Here is a 17,377-nt window from a genome sequence, read left to right on the forward strand (position 1 = left end):
TTAACTCGGTATCAGCGGTGAACGAGACCAACTCACAATGAGTTATGAGACGAACGCGTCTCGTGAGTTATGCGAGTCGTCTCGGACGATATTTTCGCAAAACTCGTCCGAGACAAACGAGATATCCGAGATATTACAGATTTTACATTAACTCGCGAGACAAACGAGTTGTATCGGACGAGATTTTCAAAATCTCGTCCGAGTTAACCGAGACAACCGAGTTTTGTGAAAAAAAAAGTTAAAAATGAAAATTTCTATTTTATTTTTACAAGCAATAGCTATTGAGTGATATTATTACTTTCTTGTGATAAATACTTAAATGTATTTTTGATAATTTATTTTATGTTTTCTTTAGAAGTTTTTTGATAAAAATTTCAGTAGAAATTTATACTAATCTTTAGGAAACATGTGTTTTATTTAATGGGTAGCATTCAATGACTAACTTTTTGGCAAAACATTTTTCAAAACATGAGTTAGAAGTTTTGGAATGGGCTGATTTTTGGTGAGGATGATCTCTATGGTGAGGAGATCATCCTCACAAAAAATCAGCTCATTCCAAAACTTCTAACCCATGTTTACAAGTTGAAAAATCGTGGACCGTCCATTTTTTGTAAACTATTTTTTATGGGGTTAGAAGTTTTGGATTGGGCTGATTTTTGGTGATGATAATCTCCTCACCGTAGAGATCATCTTCACCAAAAATCAGCCCATTCCAAAACTTCTAACTCATGTTTTGAAAAATGTTTTGCCAAAAAATTAGCCGTTGAACGGGACCCTTATTTAATTACCTTGAATTTGATTGATAGGTATATAATTTAATTTTTTTTTAATTATATATTTTTTGAGGGGTTCATTTTTTTTAATAGGAATCAATTCTGAAATTTTCCTGATTTTTTCAGATTTTTTCAGATTTTTTAAATGGTTAAAAACCATTGTTTTAATGTTGAACGAGACGACTCGACGAGACGAGACGTATCGTCCGAGTCAACTCGGTATCAGAGGTGAACGAGACGAGACCAAATACCGAGTTTAAAAACCATGCTTGATAGTTCACTTAGTAAAACTTCCTTTTTAATAAATCCCTGAACCTCAATCCTCACATTTCTCGTGATTGAACTATTGAATGTTTTCTAATCGTTAGAATTCATTATTTTCATCTTTAAAAAAATGTTTTTGAGCATCCTAATTGAATTTCAAAGATTCTATTCTAACGAAAAGAATTTAAGAAGGAAGAAGTCATTTTCAAAGATTTTTTCAAATTTTTTGAAGATGTATGTAAAAACAATTTAGGGGTTTTTTTAATTTTTTGCGTTATATTTTAGAAGAAAATCAATAAAGGATGGTTCTTTTTATGTGAAATCATTTAGACAAGTTTTTAGTAGATCCTTACATGAATTTTAATCGAAAAAACTTGAAAAATAAAAATGAATGAATTCTACCCACGTCGAGTTCAATAATTTTTGTTGTCAAGTGCAACATTTTTTTAAATCTGTCAAATTCAACAATAAAAAATGTTAACCTTGATAATAAAAAGTTGTGAGCTCGACAATAAAAATATTGACTTCGATAAGAAATAAAAAGTTGTGAATTCAACAATAACAACGGACCATTAAAATATAAAAATAAAAATTACTAAATAGACTATTGAGTAGGGGTGTCAATGGGTACCCATTTACTTAGAACCAAATCAAAATTAAAATCGAAGACCCCGGTTTTAATTCCCTTTTTATTTGAACCAATTAGAATCATGTTTAATATGGAATTGAATCGATAAGAACCAAAACCATTAGGTTTTATCCGATGGATGCCTGCAAGTATCCAGAACCGATTTATTTTATCATTTATTTTTTACATTATACATTATTTTAAGTTTTCCAATATTTTAAAATTAAGATATACTATATAAATTTAGTTTTTCAATTTTTCATATAAACTAAATATTGAAGCTTAAGATGGGTCATCTCTTCTTAAAGTTTATTACTTATAAAGAAGATAAATTTTAATTTTTGAAGAAAAATATATTTTTAATGGAACAAATTATTATCAAGTTGATACTTTGTAAAAAAAATGTTATTTTTTAGATAGAATTTTATTTATTTATAATAATTTTGAAATTTATTTTTTATTTGATTCTTGAGAATCGAAACATACAAGTACTCGTGATTGTAATTCCACTTATTTAAGAACTGGAGTTAAAATTGAGAAAAACTAGAATCGAGAAAATATAGTGGTTAAGATTCTAATTTTCTTGGGAATGGTCCATTGATATCTCTACTATTTAAAAAGAAATCCCTCGTGATCGTGAAGGTTCTTTAAGCAATTTTGCTAATTAAAAATCATTCAAGACAAACGTTGATCACCACAAATAATTTGTGGACCTACTAGGCATATTATTATATGTGGTCGGATCAACCTCTTCATGACTAGAGATGATGATAAATTGTATAACAACGTCATTTTTATCCTCGGATACCTTCGTTACAGTAGATGAGACCACGTGTCCTGCTGCTTCAAAGATGGTCCCACCGTTTTGTCTTCATATTTGGTGGGTCCCAATTTTATAATCTTTTTAATGAATCGTCATGATACATGAATCAAGTAATACCCACTAATCACTATCTGCCCATAATTAAAGGGTTGGTGGATAGAAATTTGACATACATGAACAATTTCGATACAAGAAAAATTATGCCAATGGTAATGTCCTACCATCAAATCCCATGTTCAGTCATTTTCTCATGAGCAATTTTTTTTTAAAAAAATGGTATTTTATTTAATTTATGAGATACTTTTATACAAGATCAAAGTAATGATGCGACTATAATTGGTGACTTTTAGACGTTTATACTTCAAGTTTCAGTACACCCAAAGGTGCTCATATGAAATGCTTAGAATTTCAAGAAAAATGTTGATGCTTTTGTTGTATATTATGACTTTGGTCAGGCACTTGGGATGCATTAATCCACATGTAAATATAAATTAGTTTATTTATTAGTCTTAACCCTATAATTCCCAAGCCTCCATTTTTCTTTGAAGTACAAACCATCTTTCAATACACCAAATGATACTTTTTACCATTATTATTATCATTCTACAGAAAAATTTTCCTGAGTCTTTCAATCCTAACTTCCACCGACTTAGGCAATGAGAACAGGGATAAGAAATAAATTGAAATATTCGTTAAAGTACTTTTAATTAATGTGACATTACCCCTTTTGGAGAGATATCTAGCCTTCCAAGTAATCAATTTCTTTTCCATATTCTTGATAACTCCTTCCCAAATGATTTTACTACAATACGAAGTCCTTAAAGGCAAACCTAAATAGGAAGAAGGGAGCGTATCACTCCTGCACCCCAAAATAACTGTTAAACCTGGGATGTTCGGCACCTCATCAATCCCAAATAACTTGCTTTTCTGCAAATTGACATGTAAACCTAAAATTGCTTCAAAGCAATCTAATAACATCTAAAGAGCTCTCACTTGTTCTCTTGAAGGATATAAGAACATTATAGTGTCATCAGCGAATTACAAGTGGGAAATCAATGAGTCTTCATTGGACACTCTAAAACCCGATAACTTCCCTATCTCAACTCATTTCTTGAACAGTTTCCCTAAGACCTCGGTCACTATAAGAAATAAAAATGGGAATTACATATTTTATTATTTGTCAAGAGAATTTTAAAAGATAAAAATATTATTTTAATTTTATATTAGTTTTATTATATTATTTCAAATGCTTCAATTGAGACAATGGAAATTAGTGGATATCTCGTGACTAAGAACTTGAACTCATAAGGGATTTAAAGGATAGAAGATATTTGTTTATTGAAGTCTTAAAACATTCTATAATTTCACAATAACAATTGAAAAGGGGATGGGGATTAGACCTCTGTTTCTCATTATCAATTCTAAATAATTTGATATGAGCCAATTAAAGATGGGACATGAGCCCTAGTTCTCCAATATCTCAGTACTTTGTTAGACTAACCATACATTTATGTTTGCTCACTTGATGATCAAAAAGTGAGCAGTTCCTCCTCCTTCACTGCCCAACTCAAACTTCTTAGTATATCCTTCATTTCTTCCATACTTGAATGTGAAAAATCCCCAACCGTAAACTTTTCTACTATTCCCTTGACTTCAATCAAACTATGTCCTGGTTCCTTCTTCACTCCACTACCCTTCAACATCTTCCGTGCCACCGCAACAGCATCCCACCTCCCATCAAAAGCATATAAGTTCGACAACAGAACATAAGGTGAACTTGTAACTGGTTCAAGCTCCAAAAGCTGGCTTGCCACCCATTCCCCAACTACCACGTTCCCATGCAGCCGACATGCAGAAAGCAAGCTCCCCAACACAACTAAATCATTCCCAAAAGGAAAATTTCTGACAAACTCTTTGGCTTCCTCCAATCTCCCAGCCCTCCCCAACAAATCAATCAAGCAAGAAAAATGTTCAATCTTGGGAACAATCCCATAAATCTCTTTCATAGAATTAAAGTAGTCCCAGCCCTCGTCCACCAACCCAGCATGATTGCAAGCCACTAGTAGTCCGATGAATGTAACCGAATCTGGCTTTTCACCCATTGCTTTCATCTGCTCAAACATCTCTACCGCTCTTCTACCCATCCCATGATTTCCGAACGCGGCTATAATCGTGTTCCATGAGACAAGATTGCGATGAGCCATGTGATGGAAAATGGAGCTTGCATACCCAATGCTCCCACATTTTGCATACATGTTCACAAGGGCATTACTAACTCCAACATCAAAATCCAATCTTGTTCTGATAATATGAGCATAAATCTGCCCACCATGGCGGATAGAAGCCAATCCGGCACAGACAGCGAGGGCACTAGTGAATGTGAAATCGTTAAGACTTCCACAATTGGCCTTTTCACCAATCATCTCTCGAAAAACTTCCAAACCCTTTGCATTATCTCCACAATGAGAGCAAGCACTAATAATGGTGTTCCATGATACAACATCTTTCTCTTCAATTGAATCGAAAACCTTCTCCGCTTCTTCGATCAAATTGCACTTCGAATACATTGTTAAAATCACATTGCCGACAAAAGCAGTGATATCAAGCCCAAGCTTGATTGTCTGACAATGGAATTCAGTTCCTCTCTTTAAATTTTCTGTATCGGCACAAATTCCCAATGCACCCACTAAGGTAAGCTGGTCCGGAACAACACCTCTCCCACGCATGAGTTCGAACACCTCCAAACCTCTTTGCGGTTGCATGTTCTCTGCAAAACCCATGATCATCGTGTTATAAGACACGGCAGAATTCGATTCAGACCCATTGGAAAAGACAGAAAACGCGTCATCACAGAGACCGCAATTCATGTACATTGATATAAGAGAGTTAGAAACGAAAGAAATGGAGTGGTAACCAGCTTTGAGCGAATGGGCATGAACCTGTTGGCCTTGTGACAGAGCCAAGAGGGTGGCACAGGTACTGATGACGCTTCCGTAGATGAACTCATTGGGCTCGAATTGCATCCGAGAGAAGAGATCGAGTGCTACCCAGTGTTTCCCAGCTTGGCCACAGCCAGAGATCATAGCTGACCATGACACGAGATTTCTATCGGGCATCTCGTCGAACACTTGGTGGGCAGAAGTGATGTCTTCGCATTTGGCGTACATATTGAGTATGTGGTTGGAGATAAATTTATCAGATCGATGGTCTATTATCTTGATGACTGTAGCATGGAGAGATTGGCCATGTCGATAGGTTTTAATCTTGGAACAATGGTGCAAAAGCCAACCCAAATTCTGCAAATTCATCTACCGCGAATATATGGTGGTGCTTCTATTGTACGCACCGAGCGCAATGCGCAACATCCATAATCTCAGATTGTAAGATAAAAGGCCTATCTATGCCTATCTTGAAATTCAAACAAAAAAGAACACTCGGTGATAAAATTAAATCCAATAAAATCTAATTTCTTGGATGATTGATCTCTAAGTAGCCCATATCTTCAAAGATTAGGAACTATTCTAAAGGATAAAAACATAAACATAGATTATAAAGAACTACCTACCAAAATTGTTTGAACAATTATTACAATGATTCATAATGTTGAGATTATAATTTGAGGTAACTTTATGATGTTTCAAGATTGTGTTTCAGTCTAATTGGGGTGTGATAAATAATAAAGAAATTTGGGTATGGTAAGTAAAAGTTGGAGTGCCAATAGCATTTCTCTAATTTTATATTGTACTAGAAGGTGACATGTGCAAAGAAATACAAATCAACAAGAGCTATTTGTAATTTAAAATATTGATTATAGGATTCTTAAATATTACAAGGTAAAAAAGATATATTAATAATTTTGAAACTAAACGACGTGATTACAAGAATACAAGGGATTGCAATTTTTTTGGATTTTTACCAAAATTACTTTGATTATATTATATTTAAATATAAAAGTGGGGGCATTTACTTCCACTCAAATTTTGGTATCAAAGATTTCCATTGGCACTCTCTCATTATAATAATTAAATTTTATCATTAAATATATTATATTTTTGTAATTGAAAATACTAATTAAGGTGATTTGGTACTAACATATTAAAAATATGTTTATGTAACTTTAGAAAACTAAGATAGTTATAGGGTCGTTGGATTGTAAAATCAAAACCATTATTGATCATAGAGGAAGGGGAAGATGTAAGCAATAAGGAGAGAATATATATATATGAGTGTTCGGAGACCTTAAAGAGAGCTAAACATTTTTCAAAACATGGGTTAGAAGTTTTCGGAATGAGCTAATTTTTTGTGAGGATGATTTCTATGATGAAGAGATCATCCTCACCAAAAATCAGCTCATTTCGAAACTTCTAACCCTAATTAACAAGTTGAAGAATCATGGACCATCCCATTCCTATAAATCACTTTTGATGGGGTTAGAAGTTTCGGAATGAGTTGATTTGATATCCTCACTAAAAGACTTTATCAATTAAGTTAATTGACACGTGTAATTTTTTATTTATTTATGGGTAAGCTGGTCTTGAACCCACAACTTCAAAGTTGTTTTGCCATGTGTCAAACCATCTGAGCTACGGGTCTAAGCCATGGTTTTAAAATTGCCAGATATCGATTTGTCTCAAACTAGTTTTCCGATACATTTGAGATTTCTCATTTAAAAAATAAAAATGAACTTGGGGTTTTATATCTCATATGAAAATTTGACTTATCTATCCGTCTCGTCCATGCCTGATATCGAAACGACTCGGACGATCCATCTCGATCTCGGGCGAGATTCGAAACCATGGTCTAAGCCCTTCTCCCAATGATTTGCAATTGTCTCAATCTAATCCAAGGTTTAAAAACATGGAGTGGCTCCAATTTGGAATCCTGGAAAAATCATTTTTGTTTTTTGAGTGTTCCATTTGCGGACTTGAGCAACTTTACTAATTTTAAATAGAACCTATCCTGTCCATTGAAATTCATCAAATCGTAGCCCAATTGAAATTTCCTGGGCCAAGCCCAGACCTGGTCAAATTCAAAGCAATCTCGTAACTAGGATAGTTTCAAGTTTCAAACATTGGACTAATAGAATGCTTTAGTTGTAGTTTGATGTAAAAAAAAAAGGGTTTGGTTTGAAGGAGTTTTCCACTGTCCTTAACCTCGAGATCCACAACAGTGCTGATTAATTGTTACTTGCCAAAAATAAAGTCACATGATCATGTAAAAATGATTTGCGTCCCCAGCAGTTAGAGCGTCTGATTGAACCCACGTGGTCATTGCGAGCAAAGGTACAGCGTTGAAGGCTGCAAGTGAGGTGTAACTAAGCTGATTGCTTTTTAACTTTTAAATTCGATCCAGCAATTTTTATCTGTTTTTTTTTTTGAATAATTCCTAGAAAAGGGACACTGCCACCCAGGCAGCCCAATCATGACATGGGCCTGGACAGTTGCATCCGTGAGAGCTGTAAACATCATCTATCATTTATGACAGAAAACCGCCTCGTTGGAATTGGGCCTTAAATATCTCTCTCACCTCTCAACTGTACTCCACGTATCAGGACCAGTTGAAATGATACCTCCCAAGTCATTTTATTAAGATTCTTAGGCCATCGTTGGATTGAGAGAATGGAGAGAAGAGAAGAGAAGAGTAGAGAAAATAAATAAATTTCTCTCTATTTCTCTTGTTTGGATTGTTAAGTGAGTAGAGAAGAGAAAAGAATTGAAGGGAAGATGAGAGTAAAAAAAGGAGAGTTTTTTTTCTCTCCAAAAGACGAGAGAAATGGATGCTGAACTTTTAAAATATTTTATAATTTCAACTTTGCCCTTATATCTTTTTTAAGATATTTAAAAATTTTAAAGTTGTCTCAACTTCTTTCGTGACAATCCAAATATGATGGAGAGAAATTGAATTTCTCTTCTCTCCTCTTCCCTTCTCTAATAGAATGACTTAAAGAGGCTTGGGTGATGATTTAGTTAAGTTATCAAGCCCTACTAAGATTTGTTGGGTCCATATGGACTATGACCAGGTCAAATAACACCTTAGTTTTATAATGCTCTTGGCCTTGATTAGGTTGAGAGAAAAAGAAAAAATTTCCTAATCAAAGATTTTGAAATTAACTAGTCATTTAAATTCCAAATCTAACAATGAAAACTTATATTTTTTAAAAATTCTTAAAATTTTATGCTCTACCATCATGTGGCATTCGAACAGATTTTTTTAATAAGTTAAGAAAGAGTTTTTTTTATATGAACCAGTCAAGCCAACCCAAAGTCTGTATCAGAGCACATAGAAAAATAGAGATATGGAAAGGGCTCCTACACAAAGAGGGTGATTCTTTAGAGTCATATTGTTGTTAAAAATTCCTGAAATAAAAAGAGTTCTTAGACAATGGAAAAACCTTGTTAAGAAATCATCCCAGCTGCATAGCAACAAATATAATATAAGATTAACTTAAAACCTCAAATGCTCTCATAAGTTGGGTGAGCTAAGACAACAATTAATTACGTGACCTTGTTAAATTCATCATCAAATAAATCAATTTTTTTTTATGGGAAAAGGCATAAATCAACAACTCTCAATTTTGTGGGATGCGACATCCATGAGGGAGTAGCATTAAGTTTTTCAAAGGATCTTTTATAAAAACATGGTCAAATTTTGACTAGATTTCCATTATGGGTCACTATTCATTTTAATTATCAAAACGTGAACGTGAAAATCTCATACTACTTTTAGCGACATTGTCACTGTATAAACAAGAGTAAAAAAATCCATAGAAATTGTCACTTGAAACATGAATTATCGTCACTTGAAAAACTTACGATTTCACAAGTTCACGTTTTGGGAATTAAAATGACCAATTAGTCGGAATCATAATTTCATCAAATTCGGCTAACAAAATGATAATTTACCCATTTTCAAATATCATTTTGCATCAAGATAGGAAAATAGTTTCATGAAAAAACATTTTTTTTCCTTAAAATGTGCAATCCTTCTACAAACTCTACAAGTAGTTGAATTTTCCCTCTACAAAACAAAACATAGACTCTATTGCATAACATGTTTCGAAATTAACAAAATCTTTTCTAACATAAACCCCTTAAAATAAGCCATTAAGAAATTTGAATAACATTATAACGATCACAAACACATCTATATCTCAATCTATCCTACCAATGAGTATGGGTCGAGCAGTGGGGATTGACATTTGATGTAGCGTGGATCTCATATTATTTGGAACGCATCCAACTCTTCCCTCTATCAGTGAAGAAGAGGCCAATATCAATGATTCCCTTATCTCACTTGACACCTCATCATGTTGTTTCTGCTCCTCAACGATCACACCTACTTCTTCCTTCTCCTCTTCCTCCTCAGATATCCTCTCATCTTCCTCCACAATCACATCATCATCATCATCACTTGACATCCTTAACCCACGATGATGATGACGTGATGAGAATTGTGATTCTTGTTCTTCTTCTTCTTTTGATACATCACCATCATCATCATCATCATCATCAACATGGCTAGTATTTCTTCTAAGGCTAAGCTGATCAGTATCCATATGCATGAGCTTAAGAGTGAGACGACCATTAGCTCTATAAGCTTTAAAGTACTCATGATGTTCATTCTTCACCTCTTTAATCACCAACCTTCCATCCCTCTTATACGATCTCTTCAAGACCCAAGGCATCTGTCCTGATAGATTCTCATTCCATGCCAAATAGGGTATCAATGGTGGGAATTCCCTCCTTAATCCTGACCGTTGATTTCGAATACTAAAACCCTTACTGTACCCCTCTTCTTCCTCCTCCTCCTCCTCCACCACTTCTAATTCTTCTTTTTTATTTGTTTCATCCATCATAGACAACGAAGAAGGAGATACTGAGGCTGGTGAGAAGGTAGAGGAGGATGAAGATAACAAGTCTACACGTCTGATCATCATAAATGAACCGTTGTGATGATGATGATGATTAGGTGGGACTGTAGGGACAGTTAAGAACTTGAGTCCCGGTTCAGCCACTGTAGTTGGAGACGAATTCGGAGTCTGCATCACCATAGAGGATGAAGAGGACGACAACGAGGATCTACTCCCAAATAAGATAGATGTGAAGCTTGAGAAATCCATGCTGTATAAACTACATATAGACAGAGAGGAGAGGCTTATGTTATATATAGAAAGTGAATGCATGCAAGGAGCAAAGGACAGTCTGGCTATGGAATCTACAGAAATAACGTCCCACTGTGAGAGAGAGAGAGAGTTATCGAGAAAAGCAAATTTCGAAGAGAGGGATATTAGCAGTGTTATACTGTTGCCAGCTATATACAATTATGGATTGATTGTACCAGGTTTCGATTTCTAGAAATAATGGCCAAATTATTTGACCATAGTTTCTGTTTAAAATTTAAAGGGCATCTTTGTAAATTCAGTTTTTTTTTTTTTTTTTACTTTTAAAAACATAATAAAAAAAAATGAAAATAAGAATAAATAATTCATGTGAAAATGAGGCTCTTCATTAAACCAACGGCTGAAATGGCAAAAAAAATTAAATTTTTTAAACACAGCCAAGAAAATATTTTGCTAGAAAAGTTTGTATTAACCCATAAAAAATAAGAATTCCATCTCTAGAAATTTTGTAGGGTAAATTACAATTTCTTGAGTTAAATGATGGGAGATCGTCACTTTTATAATCAATGACATTGTTAGTGTAAAAAAAATATCAACGATCTCATTACTTTAATCCAATGAAATATTCACTTTGCTAAAAATCGTGATCTTGATTTTCATGTTTTGGGAATTAAAATAAATAGTTGACCATTATAGAAATTTCGTTAGAAGTTTATCACATTTTGAGAAATTTCTCAATTATGAATTTTTCTAGACTGGGGAATACAATCATCAAATGGGTTTTGATGCTTCTATCAAGCAAATGCCTACGATTAGATGATACTTCTAGGGATTCATAAGAAAAATGGATCTTAAAACCTCATAAGAAACCACTACTAATCTCTAGACGGTTCTAATAATAAATATATTATGAAAGAATTCAGGCTACAACTGTATGATCTAATCCAATCTCAATGCATTAGAGGTCAATACTTATTTTCTCCGTATTAACAATAGTATTTTCCTTCGAGTCGTGCTGGAATAACCTTAAAATTCTCACATTGCTGATGTGGAGGTGTACACATAGCCATTGATGCTTTTCACTCTTATCTCATTGAAAAGCATCTATGGTTCCATCCATATATCCACATCAGCAATGTGAGAATCGATAACAATTGCAATGTAAATTTGGCATTTTCCTTTTCCTAATTTCATTGATTGAAATACTCTAATAATTTCTTGAGCTAGGCTTGCAAAATAAACTTGGTAAGATTTTAATAGTTGGCAATCTAGCACCACAACTGGTCCACACCAAATAAAAAAAGAAAAAGAGAATAATTCAAAATAAAACAAAACAATATTTTTTAAAACTGAACTTCCAACTCAAAATTAAATGATGAAATGTAATTAAATTTTTTTTTTTTTTTTTGACAATTGTCACAAGGTTGTCAAGAAACTTTCCTGATTAACCACTTACGATTAGGATTTATTGATAACAAACGGAATTTCATGATAAAGTCCTAGGATAAAATTTTTAAATATAAGAAATATGTATTCTAGTATTAAAAATAATCTGAGATTTTCCCAAAATTTCGTGATTTTTTTAAAAAATGTGAGATTTAATCAATAATTATTAAAATCGTGATATAACACAGATTTTTGCCACTATTACTGCGGCCACACGTGGTAGTAATTAGTTTAGTCCAGAGTAAAAAATCAAGTCTCGTGTTTCGCTTCAAAGAGTTTCATTAGAGAAGTAAAGAAAATAATTTCATCGAATGAAATAAGGAAATCGAGGGATCAATCTTTGCTAGAATGTCGAAATTTTTCTCTGCAATCGAACAGAAATTAAACAGTCGAAGAAAGAAAAAGGTTCTAACGAAAAAAATGGCAAAAACAAGCGATGAAGAATAAGGTTTTAGAGACTAGAGATGACGATCGAAATCCAGAAACAAAATCAACGAAGTGAGATTTATAAAAAGATAAAAATCTCACCTTTAAGAGTAGAGAAACCGCTTCGCATCTCCAGATCGCCACGAAGAACGTGGAAGAGAAAAGATAGACATGTTGGATCTATTTAAATGCTAAAATTCTTCTCTCTCTCCTCGTTATATATATTAATCTCAATTTCTCAATAATAATTCCCTTATTAGCGAAATATTTGGGATTACCATTGAGTACCCCTAACGAGGAATACTAGTTTCGGAATATATCCCTTTGAGGGTGTTCTGGTCATTTCACTGATTTGGACTGCACGAGTTTCGGTTTTGGACGAATATATAAGATAAAAAATTTAAAAACTGCAAGTTTTTTTTTTTTTTTAATTTAAAATCATTAGTTCATTAGGGTTTTGGCGCGCAACCCATGGGTTTTTAGTGATGACTGATGAGGAGTGAGGACAGATGATTTTGAGGGTAGTTTGGTCATTTGAATTTCTCTGTGTTAAAACTGTACCAGATAAAGTGGTTTCTAAATGGAAGAATTACTAAAATCTCCTCCAACTTTTTTCGGATTGACGAATTTCTCATTATCTTATCTTCTTTTTCACTTGAATTTTTTGGTAATTTTTTTTTTCTAAAAGAAATTTTGGGAAATTTCGTGATTTTGTATGATATTTTTAAAATTAGAAGATAGATGACCAGGCTAGCATTACACATCCTACACTAGAACTTGACGTGTTGACACAGCATTGGTGCCTTATGTTTGCTGTATTTTGTTTTTCTGAAGTAATGAATCAGCGTTATCTCACAATTTATTAGCACATGTTTTTATTTTACATTACTTTTATGGGTTTGTTAACATGTGCATACGTTCAGCTAAATTAAATACAGATTGGAAATTGAATTTCCTACCAAAAATATCTCCAAAAACTTATTTTCAAGGTGTATTTAATACAGCTTACCGTTTTCCCTTAAGGCACATGTTAACAAAATCCTATTTTTATTTATCTAACGAGAGCATGAAAAATGTATCATATATTTAAAAGTCGAAATAACTAAAATTCAAATACAAGCAAAATGAAGGGGTTGGCTCAATGACCGTGAATTTAATACCCAGTATAAACATTAATTCCTCAAGAGCCACCTGCAAGATTGCACCCTTACTTACTTGGTGCATGTGATGTGCGGATATTGTACTTGCCTCGAGACTAATCTTTGGATAAGACCATGATTTATGGATTAGACAAAACCCAGATACGGGCCTAATCCGTTGTCTATAGGGATATCCAGTTATAAAAGGAAAAAAAAAAAAAAAGAACACAAAGAGAGGGGAGGGGGGCTTGTTATTGAAATGGACTATTCCAAAAGGGGAAATCACCAAAAATCTCCTTCACTTTCTAATTAACAATTGTATCGGTTTTTTTATTTTTTATTTTATAGTCTGGAGTGACTTTAAAATTCACAGTGATTCACATTTTACTAACGTGGAGGCGCACAAAGAACCATAGATGCAACAGATAAAAATTGAAGGATAATAGCGAATACACACGGTTATGGGTACGATGTTGACATGGCAAGGATACATAATCATAGATCTTTTTCCTATCTATGATTCTGTGCTCTTGCCATGTCAGTGGCATACCCAAAACCGTGTGCATTCATCCAGACTCATAATTGAATTATACATAAGAAGGAAAAGTTTAAAAAAAAAAAAAAAGATGAAAAATATTGAGTAAAATCATATTAACTAATGATAAACTCCCCCCAAAATGACGCCCTTGTCGTGGCATGTGCATAGAACCATACATTTTTTTTCCTTGTGTAGCCTGAAGAAGAAGATCTATGGTTTTGTGCATTGCCAAGGTCCAGAGCATTATTTTATCATGACTCAAAAATTAATTGAGTGTGTGTTTGGAAGCGGTAGTTGATTGAAACGCTAGAATCTGTTTTAGTTTCGTGTAATTGAATTGGATTTGGGAGCTGTTTACAGTGAAATCGACCATTTAAAAAAAAAAAGGTTTTGTGGAAATTCCCATGTCATTTTTGTCCATTAAAAGCAAGACTATGCGAGAACTTAAATCTGGCTTCTATCCATCTGTGTTATTTGTGTGAATTTTTACAGGTAATTCATTGTCTTTAGAGTTCAATTCTGAAAAGAATAATGTTTCTGTTAGTAAAATTTGATCTCCTCATCTTGGACATTTTTTTTTTTAAAGTGTAGTTTTAGATTAATTTCGTTTGCGAACTTCCCATCTGATTTTTCATAGCTGTTTTGTTCTATGATTCTTTTCCTGGGCAAAAAATGATTTTTCGATCCAAATAGCTCCTTATTTTCTTGTTTCTTTATATGTAGAGAATGGAGATTGATTATTTTGATGATCTCTTCATATGTGCAGATTGGGGGGAAGGGGATGCTGGATACTAACAAAATGATTAACTCATCTTCCAAAACTTCATTTAAAAATATTTACAGAGTACCCCTCAGAGCCTTCACTTACAAATTTGACACTTAACTAGTGAAAATGTGGTCCCAAGACTAGATTTCCATCAAGATTTCAAAATCGTGCTTACGAAGTGTAATATATCAATTCAATTCGAAGGTACGTGATAATATTTCCCTTTGCACAAGCACTTGTAAACAATGGGGCAAGACTCTGTAAGCGAGCACTTGTAGCTAACTATAACCCTTTTGCATGGATAGCAAGGTCCACATGCGTGTGAGCAATCAGGCAAGCTTGAACCAGTCGGGTACAGTTCCGCTCCAATTCCTTCCTTTGCTTCATCCTACACTTAAGTATAATAACTAATGAATTAGGATTTTGTTTTATTTTGAAGGTATGGTTGATCCATAAAAACCATAACCCCAAAGTACATAAAGAAAATAAAAATAAAGCACAAGACACAAAAGAGAAAAATCAATCCTATTGAAGAAATGGAAAACAAACCTGGGGGATCACATTGTGCTGATCTCCACTATAGCTTCCTTTACCATTTAAGCTCCCAGCATTGTCTAGCCAATTGACACAAAATTCAAGTAATAGAAGAAATCGAGTTAAAAAACAAAACCATGTTTTAATAGGTGACCCTTGTTATAATATTTAACGAAAGTTACAATGGTCTAATTGGATTTATAATGTCGTACTTACGGTTATGAGATGTGAACTCGAAATTTTTACTCATAGTAAGAAGCGAAAAGAGAAGTGCCGCAAGTAGAGCCTTTTGGGTTGTTCCAAACAAGACAAAGTTCTTCATATTAATGCTTCTAGCAAATAACCAACTTAGAGAAAATTAGTGTTAAAAAGAACCATAAAGGGTGGGATAAGTGATGAATTTGGTTGAATATGAGCTAATATATATATTGAGATGGAAAAAAGGTTGGATTAATGAAGGAAGAAGGACTTCTGGTACACTTCACATGATCCACCAATTCAGTTATGAAAGTTTCACATGTTTTGTTGAGTAATCACCCATTTTGTTTTTTTGTTTCCGTTTTAGTTCAAGAAAACTTTTGCTGTTGCAATGTGACATCAATTTTGAACATAAAAAAAGTACCATGCACCAATCATCGTGATTGATGATATATATACTAATTGGAATTGAGTTTGATTCAAGCCATTGATGAAAAAACATTGAAATCCAACTACTTGAACTCATCATTTGGATTAATTTTTAGTGTACGTAGGTCCAACATGAGGTGGGCCAAACAAAGATGGAGTAGTCTGTGGGTGGGTATCCTATATGTATGGGGGATGATTCCTTCCTTCATCCTTTTGATGTCACATTGTTAGCAGCAAAAAAAAAATCCTTTTTAATTTTGAAATTTAACTTGGTAGTAAGGGTGAAGGGATTCACGTGGACAAACATCTAAGTTTATGATATATGGATAAGATTGTGTCCACGAACATGAGACTCAGCTTTTACCTTAAATGAACTTGTCAAAGCTTTAAATGGATTACAATGCCCACAAGGAAGAGAAGAATACAACCTAATTATTTATGCTCGATCGAAGCTTGAGTTGGGCCTGTCAAACTCTGTCTAACCTATTATTTCTGGATATATTCATAAAGGTTGAAGGTGGGGTTAGATCACATGTCTGTGGCATTGTCAATCATATAGAATTTTAACACGTCATGGACCGACGTTGCACCTTTCCTATTGGACCCAAATTGGACTGTTGAAGTTGCATCCTTGTTATTGCTTTTAAATAAGTATAATTGCCCCCCAAAATCCCACCTCACCCCTCTCAATCCCTACTTTTTAATTATTCTCTTTTCATTTTTCTATTTAGAAAAAATAAAAACATGTTATGTAAAAACACAAAAAGAAAAGGTGGTTTTGTTGAAATAGTAGCCACAATCATGTTTATTTTATTATCAAATTTGAATCGAAACTCTTCTTGATGCAGATGTAGTAGTCTTGACGCGGTAGTTAGCACAGAAGTACAGAACAATATATTATTTTCCTTGAGATACGAATGTTGTACACTATTTATTTACAAGTTAATGAATATAGCTTGTATTAGTTTTCTTTGAATATGATCTACAAGGTACAAAGTGTGGAAATCTCACCATATGGTTGGATTGTCTAACATGATACCTATACAAAGAGAGGGGAAGGAAGTAATTAATATTGCCTCTCTCACGCTAAGATACCTTAACTCTTTCTCTGGGCCTATTTTGTGGGTTCAAGATTAAGGCCCTACACGTTGTTTTCTTGGACTTTATGGGCTACATTAGAGGGCCAGCCCATAACATTTATTCATCCACTTGAATCTAGACAGTTGGATATATGAGATACAAACAATAATAGCCCCAAAAATACAAGAATCAGTCGATACTAATTATTAGACAA

The 17,377-nt window shown here is 33.7% G+C and overlaps 2 protein-coding genes across 2 annotated transcripts; both read right to left on the bottom strand.

The window, feature by feature from the left end:
* Positions 1–3,800: 3,800 nt before the first annotated feature.
* LOC147402752 (pentatricopeptide repeat-containing protein At4g13650-like) lies at positions 3,801–6,162 on the bottom strand. The gene is made up of 2 exons (XM_086438090.1): positions 5,403–6,162; positions 3,801–5,255 (listed from the first exon to the last, which is right to left on the bottom strand). The coding sequence occupies exons 1-2, from the start codon at positions 5,794–5,796 to the stop codon at positions 4,018–4,020; spliced, it is 1,632 nt and encodes a 543-aa protein (XP_086294216.1). The 5' UTR covers positions 5,797–6,162; the 3' UTR covers positions 3,801–4,017.
* Positions 6,163–9,443: 3,281 nt separating this feature from the next.
* LOC147402753 (uncharacterized) lies at positions 9,444–12,621 on the bottom strand. The gene is made up of 2 exons (XM_086437596.1): positions 12,582–12,621; positions 9,444–10,608 (listed from the first exon to the last, which is right to left on the bottom strand). The coding sequence occupies exon 2, from the start codon at positions 10,605–10,607 to the stop codon at positions 9,639–9,641; it is 969 nt and encodes a 322-aa protein (XP_086293722.1). The 5' UTR covers position 10,608; positions 12,582–12,621; the 3' UTR covers positions 9,444–9,638.
* Between the last annotated feature and the right edge of the window lie 4,756 nt (positions 12,622–17,377).

Source organism: Akebia trifoliata, chromosome 4 (genome assembly GCF_017979445.1).
Source record: "Akebia trifoliata isolate Shusen 1 chromosome 4, ASM1797944v1, whole genome shotgun sequence".
Lineage (NCBI taxonomy): Eukaryota > Viridiplantae > Streptophyta > Magnoliopsida > Ranunculales > Lardizabalaceae > Akebia > Akebia trifoliata.

Excerpts from the sequence above, each read along its gene's own strand:
- LOC147402753 (XM_086437596.1), bottom strand. The coding sequence starts at position 10,607 with ATGGATTTCTCAAGCTTCACATCTATCTTATTTGGGAGTAGATCCTCG.
- LOC147402752 (XM_086438090.1), bottom strand. The coding sequence starts at position 5,796 with ATGAATTTGCAGAATTTGGGTTGGCTTTTGCACCATTGTTCCAAGATT. Across the intron at positions 5,256-5,402 it reads TGCCCATTCGCTCAAAGCTG|AGAACATGCAACCGCAAAGA; the intron begins GTTACCACTCCA and ends TGGGTTTTGCAG.